Source organism: Sorex araneus, chromosome 6 (genome assembly GCF_027595985.1).
Source record: "Sorex araneus isolate mSorAra2 chromosome 6, mSorAra2.pri, whole genome shotgun sequence".
NCBI classification, from domain to species: domain Eukaryota; kingdom Metazoa; phylum Chordata; class Mammalia; order Eulipotyphla; family Soricidae; genus Sorex; species Sorex araneus.
Window position 1 is genome coordinate 67,804,666 of NC_073307.1, and position 21,146 is coordinate 67,825,811.

The 21,146-nt window shown below is 41.9% G+C and overlaps 1 protein-coding gene across 4 annotated transcripts in view; it reads right to left on the reverse strand.

Annotated features, from left to right (window-relative positions):
• Positions 1-18,153: 18,153 nt before the first annotated feature.
• The window catches only part of IRAK4 (interleukin 1 receptor associated kinase 4), a 49,604-nt gene continuing 46,611 nt past the window's right edge, over positions 18,154-21,146 (reverse strand). For all 4 annotated transcript variants that reach the window (XM_004617053.2, XM_055141608.1, XM_055141607.1 and 1 more), the window contains 2 exons: positions 19,763-19,921; positions 18,154-19,645 (listed from right to left, as the gene is read on the reverse strand). In XM_004617053.2, the coding sequence (XP_004617110.1) occupies positions 19,610-19,645; positions 19,763-19,921 (195 nt within the window). In that variant the 3' untranslated portion in view covers positions 18,154-19,609. The remainder of the gene's footprint in view (positions 19,646-19,762; positions 19,922-21,146) is intronic.

Below are 21,146 nucleotides of genomic sequence, written 5' to 3' on the forward strand. Positions count from 1 at the left end.
TTGTGTCAAATTGGCTTCCTAGTATAAATGGTTAGATTACGAGAAATTGAGAACTTGCATTCATTTAATTTAGTTGTTAAATAGGCTGTCCAAATCAGAAGGATTTTTAACTTAAAACCTAGGCAAGTTGTGTCAAGTGCTAAATTGAAACTTGCCTCGTTATTGCAGCACTAGTGAAGGTGCAATGAGCTGGGTAGTTAAACTTGACGCCAAACTCTTGAGATTTGTTGCTACTCATCCAGAAGTTAAGTCATTCATTCAATCATCTCACATTATTTAAGTTATGTAAGATGTGCAGTTCAGTATAAAATTGAACCTTTTTACTTAGAAGTACATTATGAAATGGATGTCTTTGGTAGCAGTTTGAATTTTGTTTGGGGCGATACCTGGTGGTGCTCAAAGCTTACTGTTGGCTCTGGGCTCAGGGATCACTCCTGGTGGGCTTTGAGGACCGTATGGGACTTGGAGATTCAAAGTCAGGGTAGTTGCATGCAAGACCAGCACCCTACATGCCCTGCTCACTGTCCTATCTCTCTGGCCCTTTGGTAGCAGTTTAACAAGATGGAGAAGTCATTAAATGATTTTAAAATATTTTTAAAAGTTGATTATTTGGAAGGGTTATATACTGAATACTAAAATAATGAGCCGGAGGTACCGAATGGTTTGGTTTGTATACTTTCCCACATTTTTTTGCATATATTGTTCATTATAAGGGTGTGAAATGTTTTTTAAATTAGCTGGTGTACTTGACCTAGTGATTCTGGTATAATACGGTAAAACCAGGAATCACGCTGTTTTACAGATAATTCATTTGGACTGATGATTGGGTACAGTTTAAACAATATAAATTTTCTCCCAACATCATTCAACTCATTTCAGAAGTGTTACTGTGTACTGTTACAATGGTATGGTTAATGATAACATAGACTCAAATCAAATCCTGTGGGTGTGCCCACAAGCTTCTCGGTGGCTTGGCCCGTGGTGGTCTCAGCTGCTGTGGTCAGTAAGCCCAGCTCATCTCTGGGGACTGAGCACTCTGTTGGGTCAGGAACACTGAATGTGCTGCTTTCACTGTGGTTCACTTGAGTCCAGTATCTACTTGTATCACTCTCACATTATGCAAGTCTGCTTAGACTGTCTTGTCTAATCTGATTATACTCTTTTATTTCCCCCCCAAGTATTTATCAATTACATTTATGTGTATATTGTGTCTCCACGAAACTAAGGCTAAATAGGGGAAGTGGGCCTGATTTTATTCACTGCTGCATCTGCAATATTTTGAACGGTGCACCGACAGTTGACTGTAGAATGAGTGAGTAGGGGCTGGAGAGATAGTGCAGTGGGCGGGGTGCTTACCTTGCACAGGGCAGATGCAGGTTCCATCTCTCGAAACGCATCTGGTCTTCAAGCACTGCCAGGAATGAGCGCTGAGCATGACCAGGTGTGGCTCACAGTTATTACACTTTTTCCTAAAAAACTGCCAGGAGAGGAGGTTGTGGTGGGTGCAGAACAGAACACCTGCCCACTTGGCGGTAGGGAATCTCACTGGCCGCCTGTTGTGATCTGAACGCTGTTCTAACCACGAGAGACATCAGTAGGAATTCATTCTTCATTCTGGAAAGTTATTCCAGTAGGAACACTTGTTTAGCTCACTCTCCTCGGGAGAGACCGGATAGCCTCTGCCAGGGTTGCCCACTACCATTGGCATCTGCTAGTTGAACTCTTCTTGGCATTAAGTTGTATTTGTTTCTGTTATCAAGTTTCCTGGACAGACTGGGTCCTAATTTTATGTTTTTGTACCTGTGTGTGAAGTGCTCCGTGCACCCAGTTGTCCCAGCAGCTGCCTCTATTCAAAGACTTTCCCACATTGATTTTATCAGACCTATATACTCAACTGGCTGTCTCATTGTTTTTGTCATGTATTGCTACCGTTCTAATATGTAACAAACTGCCCCCAAAACCGTAATGGTTGAAAACAACACTCATCATTCTCACGTGTCTCCAGTTGTCTGGCCTGCTCTCAGACATCTCCGGCCAACTGACAGGTGGCCGGTCTCGGCTGATCTCATCAGAGGTGCCTTGTCTCTGTAGCCTTGTCTCAGCAGTCTGTCCAGGCCTGTCCTCAAGATAATAACAGTTCCAGCGGAGCACTGTTGAGCTCTTGAGGTCTGGCATAGAACTGAGATAACAGTTTGACCGTATTCTGCTGATCAAACTGAAAATAGAAGGCCTTTCTGGGTCAAAAGAGTAAGAAGATTTTACTCATCTCTTTGATGGATGGAAAGGATTACAAAGTGATTTTTATAGAAGGAATGCACTAACAGTATTCAGGAGAACAACGAGAATTGTATGTAAAGGGCATGAATGTAGAATTAAGTGGAGAATTGTGATCTTGTCATCACAGTGGACACAGGAGTAAGGAAAAGAATAAGACAAATTCCAGTTGTATTTTTTTTAAAAAAAATTATAGGGCTTACTTCTAGAGCTTCCTGCTCAGGAATCATTCCTGGTGGTGCTTAGAGGACCATTCGTGGTGCTGGGGTCAAGGCAGAATCAGCTGCATTTGTTTGCAAGACAATTGCCATAACCCTATACTGCCTATCTGGCCCCAGAGTCACGTATTTTTTAAAATAGGTCACATTCTAAACACAATGCCTGGTGCAAAGACTAGCTGTCAGCAAATGATAGAGATGACTATACTCCTATGACAACGTAGTACTCAAGGTTACAGACTGATACCAGAGGCTTGAATTCAAAGTCCCCACTCAATAATTTACTAGTTATATAATCCCAGGCAATTTGCTTAGCTTCAGTTTCCTCTTTGTAAGCTGTGGATGAATAGTTCTATAGTTCGAAGTTTCTAGAATTGTTATGCAAATTTGATAAATAAAGGCATTTTGCGTAATGCTCTAAGTACTTAGCAACAAAATAGAAGAGGGGTTGTAGAGAGTATGTACCGGAGTTCAGGCACTCGCCGTGCACTCTGAAGACCTGTTCCATCCCTGGCACCACAGAGGGTCTCTGAGCACTGCCAGAGTGATCCCTGAGCACAGACTCAGGAGTAGGCCCCGAGTGTGGATCAAAAGCCAAAACCAAAAAGAAACCAGTAATACAAAATTAAATTGCTAAAATACCACACAGGATATTAGTTGTAGTAATAGTATCTTATGATAATATAGGAAACCACCTATTTATACCTTAGGATTTAGGAAAAATTTTGTGGGTACTTGTACTAAGTCTTTTTTATTTTTGTCAAACAAGATAGTTCTTTATTGAAAGATTTAGAGAGATGTGAGAAGAAAGACCATGGGCTTCTGGGGAGGGGGTGGGGGAGCAGATAGTGATTTTAGAAACAAGGTTATATAGTTTCTCCAATTGTTTTGGCCCCAAGTTTACCAGAAAAATCTCAGTGTTGTCACAGGGAAGGCCTTGGGCTCTGGTGGTCCTTTTATATTCTTAGTAATACCTTTATATTCTTTAGTTCCTCCTTTTCTGAGGGTGTCTACTTCCTCTCTGGATGGTTCCTTAGTTTCTGCACATGGATGGTGCCCCTGTTGCCCCGCTGTAAGATAACATTGGTTTGTCCTTTCTCCCTTGTCACAGGGAGCTTAGGTTTACCAGGTTACATCCACCACAGTGCTCCCATTCTTCTGTGTTTATCTGTAAACTCTTCTCTGTGCTCTCTTCCCAACTGTCTACCACCTTTCCCCCAATCAGATTCTATTAACTTGCAAGGTCAGATTCTTCTAAGGACACTTGGCTTGTATTTATGAGTGAAATGTTGCCTCCCCCCTCTCCTTACGTCTTTCGCATAGTTTAAAGTATGTCCATTTTTGTATAGACACAGGAAGACAATATTATGCTTTTATTACTTGGGAGTTAATTGACTGAATAATATTCACTCCCGGGCATCTGCTTTCCTGACTTAAGCTTCAGTTGCCCTTAGTTACTAGCACCCCAAAAGCAGGGTCCCGATGAGGGGCTGAATGGACCCAGGGCAAGCCGTGAGCTACCCTGGCATCACAATGGGCCAGGCCAAAGCACCACATTACTTAACTATAAGTTAAGAGCATGGTCATGGACAAATGCTGTCTTGATCCAAAAAGTAGCGACGCGATTAGGACCCTGCTAGGGTTAGGAAAGACTAATCTAGCCTGAGCACTGCAGTCTGAAATCTATAGCAAGATGGCCCCGGGAGCCAATCTTAATAAGCTAATCTACATAAGCTTAATGTATCTCTTACTGTGTCCATACAAATTGATTAATATTATGAATATTTATATGTTTGTTGGACAAGGAGAGGAGAAACACACCATGGGATTCCGCTCTTGGTGGGTCATCCTGCTTGATGAGAATCTGTCCTGGAAGAAGCCTCCCCTGAGGGAAGGACTTACCTCTGTTGATTGTATGGGCCGCACCTGCGTGTAAGCCCAACCCCTCATGCTTTGGGATTTAACTAGGCGTAAGAGTGGGCTGGGGGAGGCAGAAGCAGGAGGGAGAAGTTTGAAGCAGCAGGATCCAAGAGAGGGATGAGGGCCCAGAAGAGGGGGATCGGGAGGAGGAAGAGAATGGAGATGGGAATGGAATAAACTGCAACTGACACCAACCAGCCTGGCCCTCATTCCTTCCTTGGTCCGCCTATCGCCATAGGTGTCCCTGGGCTAGGGGAAGCAGCGTGAGACCACGGAACGCAAGCTGCAGTAGAGTCGCTCGGCCCTTTCCTAAACACAGACCCCATCTCCAGAGAACTCAGTATTTGCATCCCCAAAGGATATGTTCCTCAAATCTTGGTTTTAGGGCTAAGCACCTTCTTAAATTTTATTATTTCTGGGGCTGGAGCAATAGCAGCAAGCACGGCGTTTGCCTTGCACGCGGCTGTTCGGGGTTCGATTCCCAGCATCCCATATGGTCCCCCGAGCATTGTCAGGAGTAATTCCTAAGTGCAGAGCCAGGAGTAACTCCTGTGCATCGCCTGGTATGACCCAAAAGCAACCCTTCCCCCTCAAAAAACTTCCAAATATATTATTTTCCCAAGTCTCATTACCAGTCTCTTCCCTCCCTGCCCACTCCCATCTGTTTCCATAACATTCTCCCCTAAAGATTTTACCCCCTTAAAATCTTTTAAGTGGTGCGTGGATGAAGACCTGTTTTCTGTGATTCAGTCACAATAGGCTTTTTTAAAAAAAATATGGACTAGTATATATATGGCTTTCATTTTTCTTGTATTTATATAGTTTCCTACATTGACTTGAATATTTAAATCTATGACTTAACCCCTGTGATAAATTCTACTGTATCACGGTATATATTCTTTCTGATGTATTGTTGAATTCAGTTTGCTAACATTTTGGTGAGTGTTTTATGTTAGAGTTCATTGGGCCTGAGATAAAGGCCTTTAGCTCTCCTATTTAGTGATTCCTTTGTCTTCTTTTGGTTTTGATAATATTTTTCTCATAGGAACTGTTTGGGAGTATTCCTGCTTCTTTGACTTTCTGAAAGAACCTGAAAAAGATTGAAATAGGTGTGGAAAAATTCACTGTTAAACCCAGTTGGGCCCAGACTTTTGATTTTTGGGAAACTTTAGATTACCATTTCAGTTTCCTTACTAGTAATTGGTCTTTTCAGGTGCTCTATATTGTCTTGATTCAGTCTTGGAAGGTTATCAGTCCAGGAGTTAATTGATTTCTTCTAGGTTCTCCAATTTTGTGTTGTAACAAGGGGTCTGTGCCAGGCTGTTTTCACTCGGAGCGCCCCAGAGGGGGCAGGTGAGAGCCCTCCCCGCCCCACGGGACCCAGCCCAGGCAGCCGACCTCCACTACCCAACCGCTGCCACGCTCCAGGCCGCTTTCCAGACACATTATAAGACACTTCCTACCTATTTTCCATAATTACCACACTATATTTGATGGGGTTCAGACAGTAGGCAACAAATCATAGAGAGTAATATATACATACATATATATATATGTATATCCCTCTCAAGAGCCCGGCAAGCTACTGAGAGTATCCTGCCTGCACAGGCAGAGCCTGGCAAGCTCCCTGTGGTGTATTTGATAGGCTAGGCCTAAAACAGTAACGATAGATCTCATTCTTCTGACCCTGAAAGAGTCTCCAGTCGTTGGGAAAGACGAGTAGGCTGCTAAAATCTCAGGGCTGGGAGGAATGGAGATGTTACTGGTGCCTGCTTGAGTAAATCAACAAACAACAGAATAACAGTGATACAGTGATTTATTGTGACTGAACCAGAGAAGATACGTGCTCAGTTTTTTTCTTCCTAGACCCCTGTGCAGCACACAACACGTCTCACTTAGTTCAGGCCCTGCCTAATGTAGCACTGCACTGTAGCACTGTCATCCCATTGTTCACCGATTTGCTCAAGCGGGCACCAGTAAGATCTCCATTGTGAGACGTGTTGTTACTGTTTTTGGCATATCAAATACGCCACGGGTAGCTTGCCAGGCTCTGCCGTGCGGGCAGGATATTAGGTAGTTTGCCAGGCTCTCCGAGAGGAATCGAACCCGGATCGGCCGTGTGCAAGGCAAACGCCCTACCCGCTGTGCTATTGCTCCAGCCCTGCCTATGTAAGGGAATGAAATCTCATGGTAATTTAGTATTAGTGAGAGCCAGGCAGTGGTTTACAGAGTTTCAGAGTTGTCAGTCTGAAAGACAAATCAGACAGATTAGACAACTTTTTAAACATCTAGGCCCTGGGGAAGAGAAGCTTGAACGTTAGCGTTTATTCCTTTCTTTTATATCCTCATGAGTCTGTGGTAAAATAAAGTGTTTGTTTTGCTTTTATTTGACATCTGTAAGACATTCAAAATTAATAGACATTTAGCTTTTAGTGTTGAGTTTTCTTAAAAATTTCAAGTCTGAAATGGGTTCGTCATAGCAGTAGTTTGATCTGTTGTCTGTTGTATTCTGATTACTGAATGACATATATGAAGCTGGGTTTTTTTCCTGGAGAGATAAGCCCAACTAGAAATTTCATTAAGGTTTTTTTTTTTTTTTTTAAATATGGGTATATATTTATTGTGACTGAACAGAGAAAATAGAATTTAAAGATGGAGTGATAGTACAGTGAATAGGGTTTTGCCTTGCATGCCACTAGCCTGGATTAAATTCCTGGCATCCTACATGGTCCCCCAAACTCTGCCCAGGAGTAATTCCTGAGTGCAGAGCCAGGAGTAACCTCTGAGCATTGCTGGATGTGGCCCAACCCCCACCACCAATAAAATAAAATATTAAGATATCTAAAATATAGGTTAACATAAGTAACACATAACCATATTTTTCAAAACAAAAGTGATAAGGGAGACTGCCTTACACTTTCATAAATCATTCAGTTTCTGTCTTAGTAGAAAAGAACTGGATTCTAATGTCTTTTTGTATTATAACTTCCATATTTCATAACGACAGTGGAAACATCAATTCTGAAAGAAGAGAACAGAACAATGGTATATAATTTCTTAGTATTAATATTAAATAATTCTGACCTGGTCCCTGTCTGACGGGGTCTCAGTGATTCCCAGGAGTCCTCAGTGCACTCTTGGAGGACCACTTCTCTGGCCTGAGGTTGCTAACAGCCAGGTCCTTGCTATCGTTGCATCTTAGGTTCCCAGAGGGAAGAATGAATGCAGAAGAATGAATGAATGAATGAATGCCTGAGGTTGATAACCGTCAGTTCCTTGCTATGGTTGCATCCTAGCAGCCCAGAGGAAAGAATGAATGCAAAAGATACATACTGGTTTCCTTATTCCTAGATCCCGGGGCTGCTCACATCATGTCTCATGTAAGTCATATGCTGAATCCAAAGTAGAAGGGAGACAGCAAAGTATAGTCAGTGGTCAGGTACGGCTTGGCTACAAAATTCTTTATTTTTATTTATTTATTTATTTATTTTTTATTTGTTTGTTTGTTTGTTTATGCAGTCACCTTGAATTCTACAGTTTTTCGTGATTGGGTTTTGGTATATAATATTTCAAAGCCAACCCCTTCACCCAGTGTCTACTCCCCTCCACAAGTTTCCCTCCCACCCATCAGTTGCCTCTCTGACAGGCGTTTTAAGGAGTCAACACCATTGGCTAAGTAAATAAAAACAAGGATAAACAAATAGAACATTAAATTAAGAAGCTGCATCTCAAAGGAAATGATGACAAGAATACAAAAATACTCCACAAACTTGGAGAAAATATTTTTCCACTGTTCATCTATCTGATAAAGGGCTAATATCCAAGATATATTACGAGATATATTACAATTTTACAAGAAGAAAATTCCATCAGTCCCATCAAATAAAACGGAGAACAGATGAACAGAAACTTTCTCAAAGACATCCAGATGGCTAAAAGGCACGTGAAAAAATGCTCAGCATCACTAATCATGATAAAATGCAAATCAAAACACTATCATCTCAAACCAGAGACTGGCACACACACATAAAGAAAAGTAAACAATTTGTTTTGGCATGGATGCTCATTCACGGTTGGCGGAATGTCACCTGGTACAGTTCTTTTGGAAAACAATATGGGCACTGCTCAAAAACTAAGAATTAGGCTTCCATTTGACCCAACATTTCCACTTCCCGGGATATATCCCATGGGCCCTAAAACACAATGCAGAAAAGCAAATTGCATGCCTATGTTCACTGCAGCCAGCACTATTCACAATAGAAAAAAAAAATCTGGAAACAAACAACCCAAGTGCCCAAGAACAGATGACTAGATAAAAAGGCATGGTACGTACACACGATGCAGTGTTAGCTGGCCAGCGGTAAGGAAAGATGAAGCCAGTCTATGTTGCTGAGTGGGTGGCTCTGGAGGGTATTCTGCTGGGTGAGGTCGGAAGAGAGGCCAACACAATGCGCTGTCTCAGATGTGGGATGTAAAGGAACATAGTAGGGGAGCACAAATGCCCAGAAGTAATAAAAATAAAGAACAGGGAAACTTTTCAAACTTTTGTGTGAGTGGTTAGAACAGGGAAGAGGACACTGCGTCAATGGGGGAGAGAAGTGGTCAGTTGGGAAGAGGAGGGGTTGAAAGGTATGCATAAAACCCTATTAGTAACTAATGTAAACCAGTGCCCTCCAATTTTTAAGTTGTAACAAATTCCAATTGTTTTACATATTCTTCTCCATACTTCACTGCACTATATTTTTTTACCTATTTGACATTCCTTTCCTTACATATTTCTTTTCATATTCATTACATATGAACATGAAAGACTAAGAAAGAATATTTAGACTATTTAGAACCAGCATAGATACTGGGACTGGAGCGATAGCACAGCAGGTAAGGCATTTGCCTTGCATGTGGCTGACCCAGGTTTGATTACTCCATCCTTCTTGGAGAGCTCAGCAAGCTACCGAGAGTATTCTGCCCACACGGCAGAGCCTGGCAAGCTAGCCGTGGCGTATTCAGTATGCCAAAAACAGTAACAACGAGTCTCACAATGGAGACGTTACTGGTGCCCGCTCGAGCAAATCGTTGAACAATGGACGACAGTGTGACAGTGCTACAGTGCTATAGGTACTTACCCTAAGTCAACCAATTGGCAGGTTCTGTCATTTTGAGCTCAAGTTTCTCCAAGTGAGGCTGTAGCTTTCACTTTCACCATTCTGGGCAGACTCACAACAGCACCCGCAGCTTTCCAAGCCCCTCTAGGATCTGGCTGTTGCCAAGTTTCACCTGGATTTTCCAGAGGGATATCTTTTAAACCAGACCCACTAGAATAAACTTGTTCAATCACCTCTCTGCACATGTTACCTCTACTTTCACAGACTTTCTCAGGGAGGGGAAGAAGGGTTGCTGGCTTAAACGCCTGACAAATCCTAAGAGTTAATCCTGGAGAGTCTAACATTAGGGCATGGGACTTTGTCATTCTCCCACAAATCAGGCATTGATGGCTTTTATTTCCAGATTAGGTATTATCAAGTTTGAAGCTATAACTAAATATCTTGAAAGAATTTGAAATGGCTAGAGGTTTTGCTATAATGTCATAGCTGGATATCCAGTCTACAGAATCCTGTCATGCCCCAAAAGAGTCCTCAATTGCTTTATAGTTTGAAAGCTTGAGAATAATGTCCGAATGGTCTCTGAACAGAGATTAGTCCTCACGAGTAAGTACTTACCCTAACTATTTAAACTTTCCACTTGGAAAACTGTGTCTCAGAAGGGAAGATTCTGTGTCCTCATCCATCCCCTCCCCATCTCCGCGTAAAGTTTAACCTCTATGTAATTAGAGTCTGACTTCAACAAAAAGACATTACTGGAAATAGTTTTCTCTCCTCCTTTACCAAGTGGTTTATTTTTTAATAAACTCAGCTAGTTATTTTGCATAAATACAGAAAGATTAGAGAATTTACCATTTGGGGGAATCTCATAATTTGCTGAGAAGTTCTGGAGATTGGCTAAGGACCAAGCAGTGACATATGATAAAGACAATATTTCACCTGTCATATGAAGGTTACCCAGCCTTGGCCAATGCAAAGATGTGAAGATTACGTCAGCACAGAGTTAGGGGTGACCTCAGGGCCTTTCAGTCTTCCCAAAGGAGAGGCTGGTGAGCATGATCCAGCCCATCCCAAATCTTAGGGATAACAGGCCAGGGGACAAGGAAGAAAGGGCACCTTGAGGGTAAGAAGAGACAGTACACACAAACACACAAAGAACGTGTTGTTTGAAGTTCTAGAATAATGGTTTGGCTGTAAGAAAAGCATTGTCACAGACTAGCTGCCCAAAGTTAAAGACTGGAGTAGCTTTTTAACGGGTGGCAGCTTTGGTGTGTGCAGGTGACTCCTGAGGCTTCCAGAAGTACAGAGAGCTGGGAGAAGGCAGCCCATCTCAACCCTGAGAATGCCTGGAGATTTGAGTTACAAAACCCGCACAGCAGAATTTTCAGCAGTTTATCTTTGTGAGATCCGTCCTGAGATGGTGGAGTCAAGCTGGGAGTATGGGGGCAATTTTGAACTGTGGAAGCAAGCAACTGCAGGGTGCTCTGCTTGGGCAGGCAACCCCCCTCCCTCTGATTTACCCCGGTCTGTTTAGCCATGTGCAGGTTCAAGATTAAATGTGGCTTTTGATCTCTTTTGAGATTTATTTGTCTCTGAAGCAAGGCTGGTAGAAGAACTGACAACGTAGTGCTGGAGTTGGTTCATGGGGGGTGACTGCCAGTGCTTCCATGTGTATTGGGAAGTGGGGGGAGGTAGCCCATCCCAATGCCGAGAAAGCCAGGACATTTCAGTCACAAAACCTGCATGCCTGAATTTTCAGCAGATTATATCTCAGTGGGGTCCATGCTGAGATGGTGGAGTCAGGCTGGGTATGGCAATAATTTTGGGTTGTGGAAGCAAGCGACTGCTGGGACCTCTGCTTGGGTAGGCTCCAACGCTGACCTGCCCTCCTCTGATTTCCCCCGGTCTGTTCAGCCTTGCACGGGTCTGAGATTAATTGCGGCTTTCATCTCTTTCGAGATTTATTTATGGGTCTCTTGAAATATGGCTGATAAATGTGCTTGTATAGCTGAGCCGGAGGTGGCTTGTGGGTGTGGCTCCCACACACCTAACATTTGGTTGTTTAATTTCTTGGTAAATTTGGTCCCAAGTTGTTGGGATCCGGCCGAAGGCATAGTGGCAATTTTGGGGTATCAGGAAGCCTAAAGACACCATCAGGCTGCTGATGCACACACCCTGCATCACTGACCTGCTGGCTGCACCATATCCCCGAATACTTTCTATTTTTAATCAGCGAGTGATTTTACCATGCGTGCTTGATTTTGTGAAATGCTTTATCTGAGTAGGACCAAGTGTTTTTTGTCTTTTCTTCTACTATGTTATATTTAATAGCATCATTTACCTGTTGAATCAAAATAATGTATTCCTGGAATAAATTCTACTTGATTTTGGTGTGTAAATGCTTTTTATATGTTGCTGGATTCAGCTTACTAGAATTTGGAAGGAGGGTTTTTTTTTTTTTTCCCTATTTTGTATGCTTTGGGCACTGCTTTTTTTTTTTTTTTTTTTTTTAAAGAAATATTTTATTGAACCACCGTGAAAACAAGAAAAAAAATACAAAGCTTTCAGGTTTAAGTCACAGTCAAATACTGATTAAACCACCATCCCTTCACCAGTGCACCCGTTCCACCACCAAGAACCCCAATACACCCCCCTCCCACCCCACCCCCCATCTAAGTAGCTGATGATATTCCCATTATTCTCTCTATACATTGAGTACATTTCATATTTCCATACAGAACTCACTATTGTTGATTGGAAATTTTCCCCAACAATCAGGCCTGCTGAATAAGCATCATCTAATAATTTCTCTTCCTTGGTAAAAGTGAAGATTTTGAGTCCGCGCGGCTTGGGTTTCTAATATTTTAGCTCAGTTCACAGTCAAAATGCATGGCTGCAAGAATCTGCTCTGGTGCCAAAATGGGTTAGGAGACCTCAGGATCACAGTCAGTAGGCGGGAGGCTCTGCTTCTCGTGCCGCGGCTCTTGGTTCATCTCTGGGCGGAAGGCGCGCCGGGAACACCTCCCCTCCCAGGATCACCTACAGGCTACGTCACTAAAGAAAGTCCTACCTCCTGGTGGAGGGGTCTTAGAGGGTGGCTCTCACCGCGTGGCTGCTGCCGCTGCCGCCATTTTCGCTCAGAAAAATGGGGTGGAGAGGGAAAAAAATCCCTCCCCGGGCTGCACGAGGTTGTAGTTCAGTTCACAGTCAAAATGCATGGCTGCAAGAATCTGCTCTGGTGCCAAAATGGGTTAGGAGACCTCAGGATCACAGTCAGTAGGCGGGCTGGGCACTGCTTTGATGCATAAATTTTTTTTTTTTTTTTTTTTTTTAAATTTTATTGAATCACCATGTGGAGGGTTACATAGTTCTCAGGATTATGTCGGTTATACAGTTCTCAAACACCCTTCACTTCACCAGTGCCCATCTTCCATCACCAACCCCCCCAGTATACCTGCCGCCCCCTCCCACCTCCCCCGTCCCAACCCTTGCACATGATATGTTTCACTTCGTTTACGCCTTATTTCGATTACATTCCATGTTTCAACACACAACTCACTACTGTTGTTGGGGTTTCCCCCAAAAAAGAAAAGCAGTCCTATTGCCAAGGAGGCATTTGATAGTTCTCCATTGCTAAGAATATAGAGATATTAAGTCCCGCTGTTTGTTACATAGTTTTTCTTTTTCCCCCTTGCCCCGTGCCACCGAGTTCACGCCTGTTTTAGTAATCGCCACGCTGCCTGACAAGGGAAAAAAAAACTGAAAAGGATGGTTATTTCCCGTCATCAGCAGGCGTGGGGCTCTGGCTTAGTTGATAGACTTGTAGAGTATCTGCAAGCAGTCTCTGGAACCGAAGGTCTTGCGCTGGTATCGGCTCCGGCTCGAGATTCCACCAGCGTCCCGCTGTTCCTTGTACATAATTTTTCCCCTTATATCCCATTCCCACGCCACCAGGTCTGTTTGCTTAATGGACATCACACTGTAGTTGATGACACACCGCGTTTCTTCCCGAGAAAGAAGAAAATTTCTTCTCAGCTGGCGTGGGGATATAGCTTAGTTCAGTCTAGTGAGATGGCTACCACTTTGATTGCCTTCAATATTTCAGCAACAGACTTACTATTAGGATCTCCCACAAAAGTCCGCCCCATTAGAAAGGAACCATTACATATTGCTCATACTAAGATGACATTAAGTCGCGCGGCCGCGGCAGCGGCCGCGCGGTTTTGGGTCTCTGTATAAAATCCAGGGAAAGTACAACCAGAAATAACATCACTACAAACTTTTACCCTTTTATGGTGCTCATAAGATGGAGAAACCTAGAGAGAGGCTCGGCGTCTCCGTTTTGCGCTCAGGAAAACCGCGGCCCCTGCGCTGTGCTCAGGAGGGAGGAGCCGAGAGAGAGACAGGCCAAAAGAATCGGGGGATGCCCGGGTCCCACAGCTTCAGCACGCCGTGGGGTCCCACAGCTTCAGCACGCCGTGGGGTCCCTGGTCCCATGCCGGAACTAGTTCAGTGGGCTGCTTGGGGTCCGAGGGCGCTCCCTCGGGCCCCTCCATCATGCTCCCTCCACAGCCGGGTCCAAAAGGAAGCACACGTGGAGGAGGTGGGTTCAAGTATCCAACTGCGGTGGGCGGGGGTCGCCGCCCCCGCCCCCTGGGGACTCCCGCAAGCGCGCTCACGTCCTGTTTGGGCTGGATCGGCGTCTCCGTTTTGCGCTCAGGAAAACCGCGGCCCCTGCGCTGTGCTCAGGAGGGAGGAGTTGAGAGAGAGACAGGTTAAAAGAATTGGGGGATGCCCGGGTCCCACAGCTTCAGCACGCCGTGGGGTCTCTGGTCCCATGCCGGAATTAGTTCAGTGGGCTGCTTGGGGTCCGAGGGCGCTCCCTCGGGCCCCTCCATCATGCTCCTTCCACAGCCGGGTCCAAAAAAAAGCTTGATGCATAAATTTTGTTGTAGGTTTTAAGTAACTTCAAAGTACTTTATCATTTCTCCTTTATTCATTGGCCATTTAGGTGTGTGTTGTTTATACGTATTTGTGAATTTCATAAATTTTCTTCTATAATTTTTAATTTTACCTATTTTTAGGCTACATATTTTATGATTTCAGTCCTTAGAAATTTATCCTAGATTTGTCCTGAGATTTGTCTTAGATCCTGCAGAAAGTGTATCTTTATAAATATAATCAAGTTAAGAATTTTGAGATATTATCTTGAATTTTTACGGTGTACCTAAATATAATATATATCCTCATAAGAAGGAAGAGTTTTGACTAGAGAGAGGTAAAAAAGGTAATGTTTTTTTACCTCAATTCAATGGAAGCTAAATTGAAGTAATATGGTCACAAGCTAAGAATGCTGGCAATTAACAGATACTGCAAAAGATGGATTTTTTCCAAAGCCTCTGAAAGGAGGCAGCCCTGCAAGCACCTTGATTTTGGCCCAGTGATTCTCTTCGATAAAGGCTCTATCTTCTTTTTCATTTGCTTTTGGGCCACATCTGCAATGCTAAGGCCTTACTTCTGGCTCTGCACTCGAGGATCACTTCTAGCGTGCCAGGAATCAAACCTAGGTCGGCCACATACAAGGCAAACACCTACCTTCTGTATCATCACTCAAGCCCACTCACATTTCCTATGGGCCAGATTTTCCATAACACTTTGAACTGTTCCTTATCTTTGTCATATTTTCTCCATCATTCTCAAAGGATGCTTTAGAATATGCATATTGAATGTATCGTTTTACTGCCTCTGAACTCCATGCTTTCTGATTAAAAAAAGAAAAAGCCCACAAGTATCTGACTCTGAAACTCATGAAGAATTTCCTTAGGCTGCTTTGTCACTTTTCTTGCTTTTTTAAGATTTTATGTTCTTGACAATCATGTGCCTTTTTGCTTACCCTACTTGCAACATTACTTTCTTGTATGTGTGGATAATTGCTAATCAAAATAGGAAAATGTGGCCATTATATAATGTTTTTCTATCATTTTCTCATCTCTTTTATAGGCTCACTTTAAATAAGTTTTAAGATGTTTCACAGATCTCTGAGACTTTACTTGTTTTTTTCTTCATTTATTTTTGTTCTTCAATTGACTTAACCTTCAGGTATGTGCATCCTCTTTTCTCTGTGTGTTCAAATCTGGTTAGACCCTCTAGTGATTTATTATTTCAACTACTGTAATATTAAACTTTGGGATTTCTATTTCCCTTTTATAGTTTCCATCTCTAATGGTATACTTCTTATTTGGTAAGACACTTGTCACATTCATCTTTAATTCTTTTTTTTCTTTTTAAGTAAATAGATTTTATTTAGAGGTTTCTAAGGGAAGGAGGAAGGGATAAGTGGGAGAGAGAATAATGAAAATAACGCTCATGAGAGAACGAGGGCTTCTCCAAGGGTGGAGGAAGCCCCTACACATAACCGAACTTTAGACACAAAAGTACGAAAGCATGAAAGTACACATCTCAAGAGGGGAGATGCGGGCGACACATGTGCACGAGCGACACGTGCTTGGCCACGTGGGCACAAGCAGCACATGGGCTCAGGCAGCATATGCGCCTCTTCTTTAATTCTTGAGACATGATTTTCTTTGGATTCTTGGAATTACTTAAGATAACTGGTTTAAAGTTATTGAAAGTTTTATAGAAATTCAAAAATGTGGCTTCCTCAGCTATATTTTTTTCTGGCCAAGGACTATAGATTTTTGTTCTTTTGTATGTCCAGTATATTTTTGTTGAAAACCAGGTATTTAAAATAAAATAATGCTAGACTGGGATTGTACATGCAGGGTCCAAGTTTCCACCCAGCACTACATGTCTTCCACCCCAAGGCATGTGGTCTAGACAGCTGGCTGGGTGTAACCCTGTTGGCCCCCAGGCACGGCCAGGTCTCGGGACCTGGGCCTGAGCACCCCAGCCGTTGCCGATTTGGGCCCCCCACTCCATGAAGTTAAAATGGCGCCTCTGGAAACCAGACACACCAGCTCCCATAGGTTTGCCGCTCTTTTAGCTATTATTTATTCAGTGGCTTTAATTATGCGAAGTCATCATTCTTTGTGATTAGGGACAATGTACTTAATTTGTTATTTAGTTAACAATAAATGACATAATAATAATAGACAATAACAATACACAAAACTTGTTTTTTAATTCATTAGTTAAAAGCTAATAAATAGACATATATTTTCTTAAATATTTGAAAACAAACTTCCTTTCTTTGCCAGGGTCTGGACTGAGCAAAATTCTTTGCTTTCTACTAATAATCTCAAGATCAGGCAAAGGTGAGACTTTGGGGCCTTTTTAGGTCTTTTCTTTCTTTTATTTTTAGCATGTGTATGTGTACGCACTTACACAAGTGCTTGATTTTCTAGATTCTTAGGAAATATCTGAAGGTCCAAACTCCTAATGAACATCTAATTTTTTGGCAATTCCCTTAGTTTTTCGATTAGTTTACTGTTTGCCCTAATTATGATTCATTACCTCTGGTAGCTGTGATTAAACATTTGACCGTAAATATTTTTGACAAATGACTCCATAGAGAGGCTATTAGCAGTAGGTGAATTTAGTAAGATTAAATAAAGATAATCCTTTAGGAGCAACAAATGTGAAGTGGAGCAAGGAAAGCCTCTTTAACAAATGGTGCTGGCATAACTGGACATGCAAAAAAAATGAACTTAGACCTTGGCCTAACACCATGCACAGAAGTCAGATCAAAATGGATTAAAGATCTCAACATCAGACTAGAATCTATTAGGTACATTGAAGACAAGGTTGGCAAAACCCTCCACGATATTGAAGATAAAGATATCTTCAAAGATGACACACCACTCATCAACCAAGTAGAAACAGATAAACAGATGGGACTATATTAAACTAAGAAGCTTCTGTACCTCAAAAGATACAATGATCAAAATACAAAGACAATCTACAGAATGGGAAAGAATATTCACCCAATACCCATCTGATAAGGGGTTGATATCAAGGATATATAAGGCACTGGTGGAACTCTACAAAAAGAAAACATCTAATCCCATCAGAAAATGGGGTGATTAAATGAACAAAAAGTTTCTCAAGGAAGAAATACGAATGGCCAAAAGGCACATGAAAAAATGTTCTTCATCACTAATCATCAGGGAGATGCAGACCAAAACAACTATGATATCACCTAACCCTAACCCTAACCCTAACCCTAACCCTAAACCCTAAACCCTAACCCAAACCCTAACCCTAACCCTAACCCTAACCCTAACCCTAACCCTAACCCATGTTGTTGACTGGGTTTCAGTCATACAATGTTCCAATACCTGTCCCTTCACCATTGTACATTTCCCACCACCAATGTCCCATTCTCTCTCTCTCTCTCTCTCTTCCCCCTACCCCTTTTTTGGGCATTATAGCTTGAAATAAAGATACTGAATGATTGTCATGTATATATCCCTTTACCTACTTTCAGAATGATCATTTCTAACTATTCCTGTCATAGTGGTCCTTTCTCTATCCTAACTCCCCTCTGCCCACGCTCCTCCCCCCCACATACTTGTGGTAACCTCTCAACTATGGACCAGTTCTCCTGGACCATGTTACTCTCTATGATACTCTCCATGTCCATTCATTCATGAATTTTCATAACAGCTGCATAGTATTCTATTGTATAGTTGTACCACAGTTTCTCTATCTAGTTGTCTGTTCTTGGGCACTAGGACTGTCTCCAGATTCTGGCTATTGTAAGGCAGCGTTTCTTAACCAGTGGCTGTATTCCCAGGATTTCCAAAAGGGCTACAACTAAAATTCACATAAATGGAGGATCACGGCAAGAGAGGGTCAACCAACAGAATGAGGCCTATGAACTGGAACAAAGGCTAGAAGAGGGGAAAAGGTTAATCAATACTGACTTAAGAAAAACTTAGATTAACAAATTTTAGCAGTCTAACTAGCCAACTAATGGATCAGAAATATGGGAAGAAAATAGTTTTTCTGGAAACAGAGTAGTATAGTGGGTCTCTCTCAGTCATGCTGTCACTGATCACTAGTCTGGTACAGACACTTGCTTTAAGCAACATTAAAAGTTTGTATCAGGGGCTGGAGCAATAGCACAGTGGGTAGGGCGTTTGTCTTGCACGCGGCCGACCCGGGTTTGATTCCCAGCATCCCAATATAGTCCCTTCAGCACCACCACGGCTAATTCCTGAGTAGAGAGCCAGGAGTTACCCCTGTGCATCTCCGGGTGTGATCCAAAAAGCAAACAAAACAAAACAAAAAACAAACCAAAAGTTTGTATCAAACTTGCACAGCCTCTGTCATTAATTTTTTCAAAAATACTGCTGAGGTGTCAGATAGACAGGATAGGGGTTAGATCACTTGCCTTGTACGAGCTGAGCCTGGTATGAGCCACATATGGTCACCACCCCCCTTCTGAGAAGCTCAGAGAGCCCTGAGCACTGTACGGTGTATTTCTTCCACCAAATCAAACTTCTTGTCTAATTTTTTCTGTTCTTATAAAAGATTAGGGGAAAACATTCCAAACAAACTTTAAAAATATTTCAACTAGACATTATAAATTAAACAGAGACCTTTAATTTCTACTTAGTAGGAAATGGTTAAAAAAGGGCATATACATTATTCTTCTCAAAACAGAGGGCAAATCCTACTCAGGTGAAAACTAGGAACAGTTCCTTTGCTGTTCTTTCCCCAAGTAAGTGAGTCATGCAAACGCAGAGTTCAAAGCAGCCAGAGATTCCCTAAAGCTTTCCAGTCAATTAATGGTAAAGTCAATCAGCATTCTTTTAAACAAAGTCCAGTAATTTTTTTCTAACCCTGTAGTTCTTGATCTGCAGTGAGCTTCAAGGATATGGTTTAAGAATTACTGTAAAAAATAAAATAGCTTCTTGCAAAAAAAATAAAAGATTACTGTAAAGTTCAAGGTAATAAGGGTAGACCTAAATACAAGGACACATAACAATACTTTTGGTTGTTCTTCATGTTGGGGGTGCTATACAAGTTTCAATGATCATTGAACTGCACTATGCTTCTTGATAGAGGCAAACCATAAAATATACAAAAAGTTCATAAAAAGATTTAAATGGGCATACGAAGAGTTTCCAAGTCCTAAGATGCTGTAATATTTTGCAGTAGCTCTTGAACCTTTCACAAAGAAAGAGAAAAAGCAGAAAGAATTGGTTAATAGTTGCTTTGAAATACCCACAATAAAAAATGATCAGCCCTATTTCTGTCACTTTTTAAACAAAAATGAGAAATTACCTTTGTAATAGTTGGTCGCTTATTTTTCTTTTCATGTAGACACTGACTAGCAACAAAGTACATGCTTTCAATGGAAGACGAATCAATGTCATCCATCTTCTTATCAATATAATCGTCTATAGTTTTTTCTTCATCTTCGATTTCTTCCTTAATATCTAGCTTTAAAATGAATGTAAAATGTTCAGTTTCAAATAAAATCAAAATAAATCAGAGTACAAATTTTACTTACAATAACAAGTACATTTACTTTACCACCTGCTTTTATAATGCTATTAAGAATTTAAAACATACAGGAGAAATTCAGTATAAACGTACGTATACATACACACATCCTAGATACAATCAGCCTCTGCTCTAAATTTTTATTTTTCAGTTTCAGGGATATATAATCCTGCCTTGTAATTTTTACATTTATGTTACTGACTCCACATTTTTCACATTCATTTCATTTCACATTCATGTGCTAATATACCACATATATTAGTAGCAAGAGGATGCCAGCAGAGGGTGTTCTATTTCTTGACTGCTTCTGATAATGCGGTTCCAACTATGGGAACCAGATTATTCCCCATCCCTTGCACAAGCAAACTTCTTTATGGGTATTTAAAATTTCAAGACAGAGTGGATGAAAGAAGAGACAGGAGCATGGTGAAAAAGTATAAATAAGGAGAGAAGTAAAGGACTATGAAGGCATAGTGGTTCGAAAAGTACATACTCAAAAGAAATATCCATGTTCTCATCCCCAGAACCTGTGATGTGATGTTATATATAGAAAAAGTTCTTTGCAGGTACAATTACTTTAAGATGAGATGACCCTGGATTGAACTTAATGAAAAATGTCCATCCAAGAGTCAGAAAGACACCCATGACAGGCATAAGGAGAAGACGACACAGAGTCTGGGTGACGTCATCAACTGAGGAACAGAAACTGCCAGCAGAAACAGATTGTCCTCTAGAGGTTCCCAAACTCATTTGGCCTAAGTGCTCCCTTTTCAGCAAAGAAATCATCAGCAGCTACCTTAAACGGACAAACAGAAAGTGCTCACCTCGTGGTAACAGAGGCTACTATTGCTCACCACCATCATTCCAGTGCCCCCTGGAATCACTGAACTAGAAACACACTAGATGTAACATAGCCCTGCAATGCCGTCCTTTCAGACTTGTGGTTCCCAGACCCAGGAGAGAATGCATTGCTGTCAGAGCTTACTGCTGACTCTGCTCAGGAATGACTCCTGGTGGTACCCAGGAACCCTACGCAGTGACCAAGATCAAACTGGGTTGGATATATGCAAGGCAAGCACCTAATCCCTTGTACTATTTCGCTGGTCCCTCTTTTCTTCTCTTAATCATAACTAATACAAATGGAAACTAATACAGATGAAAG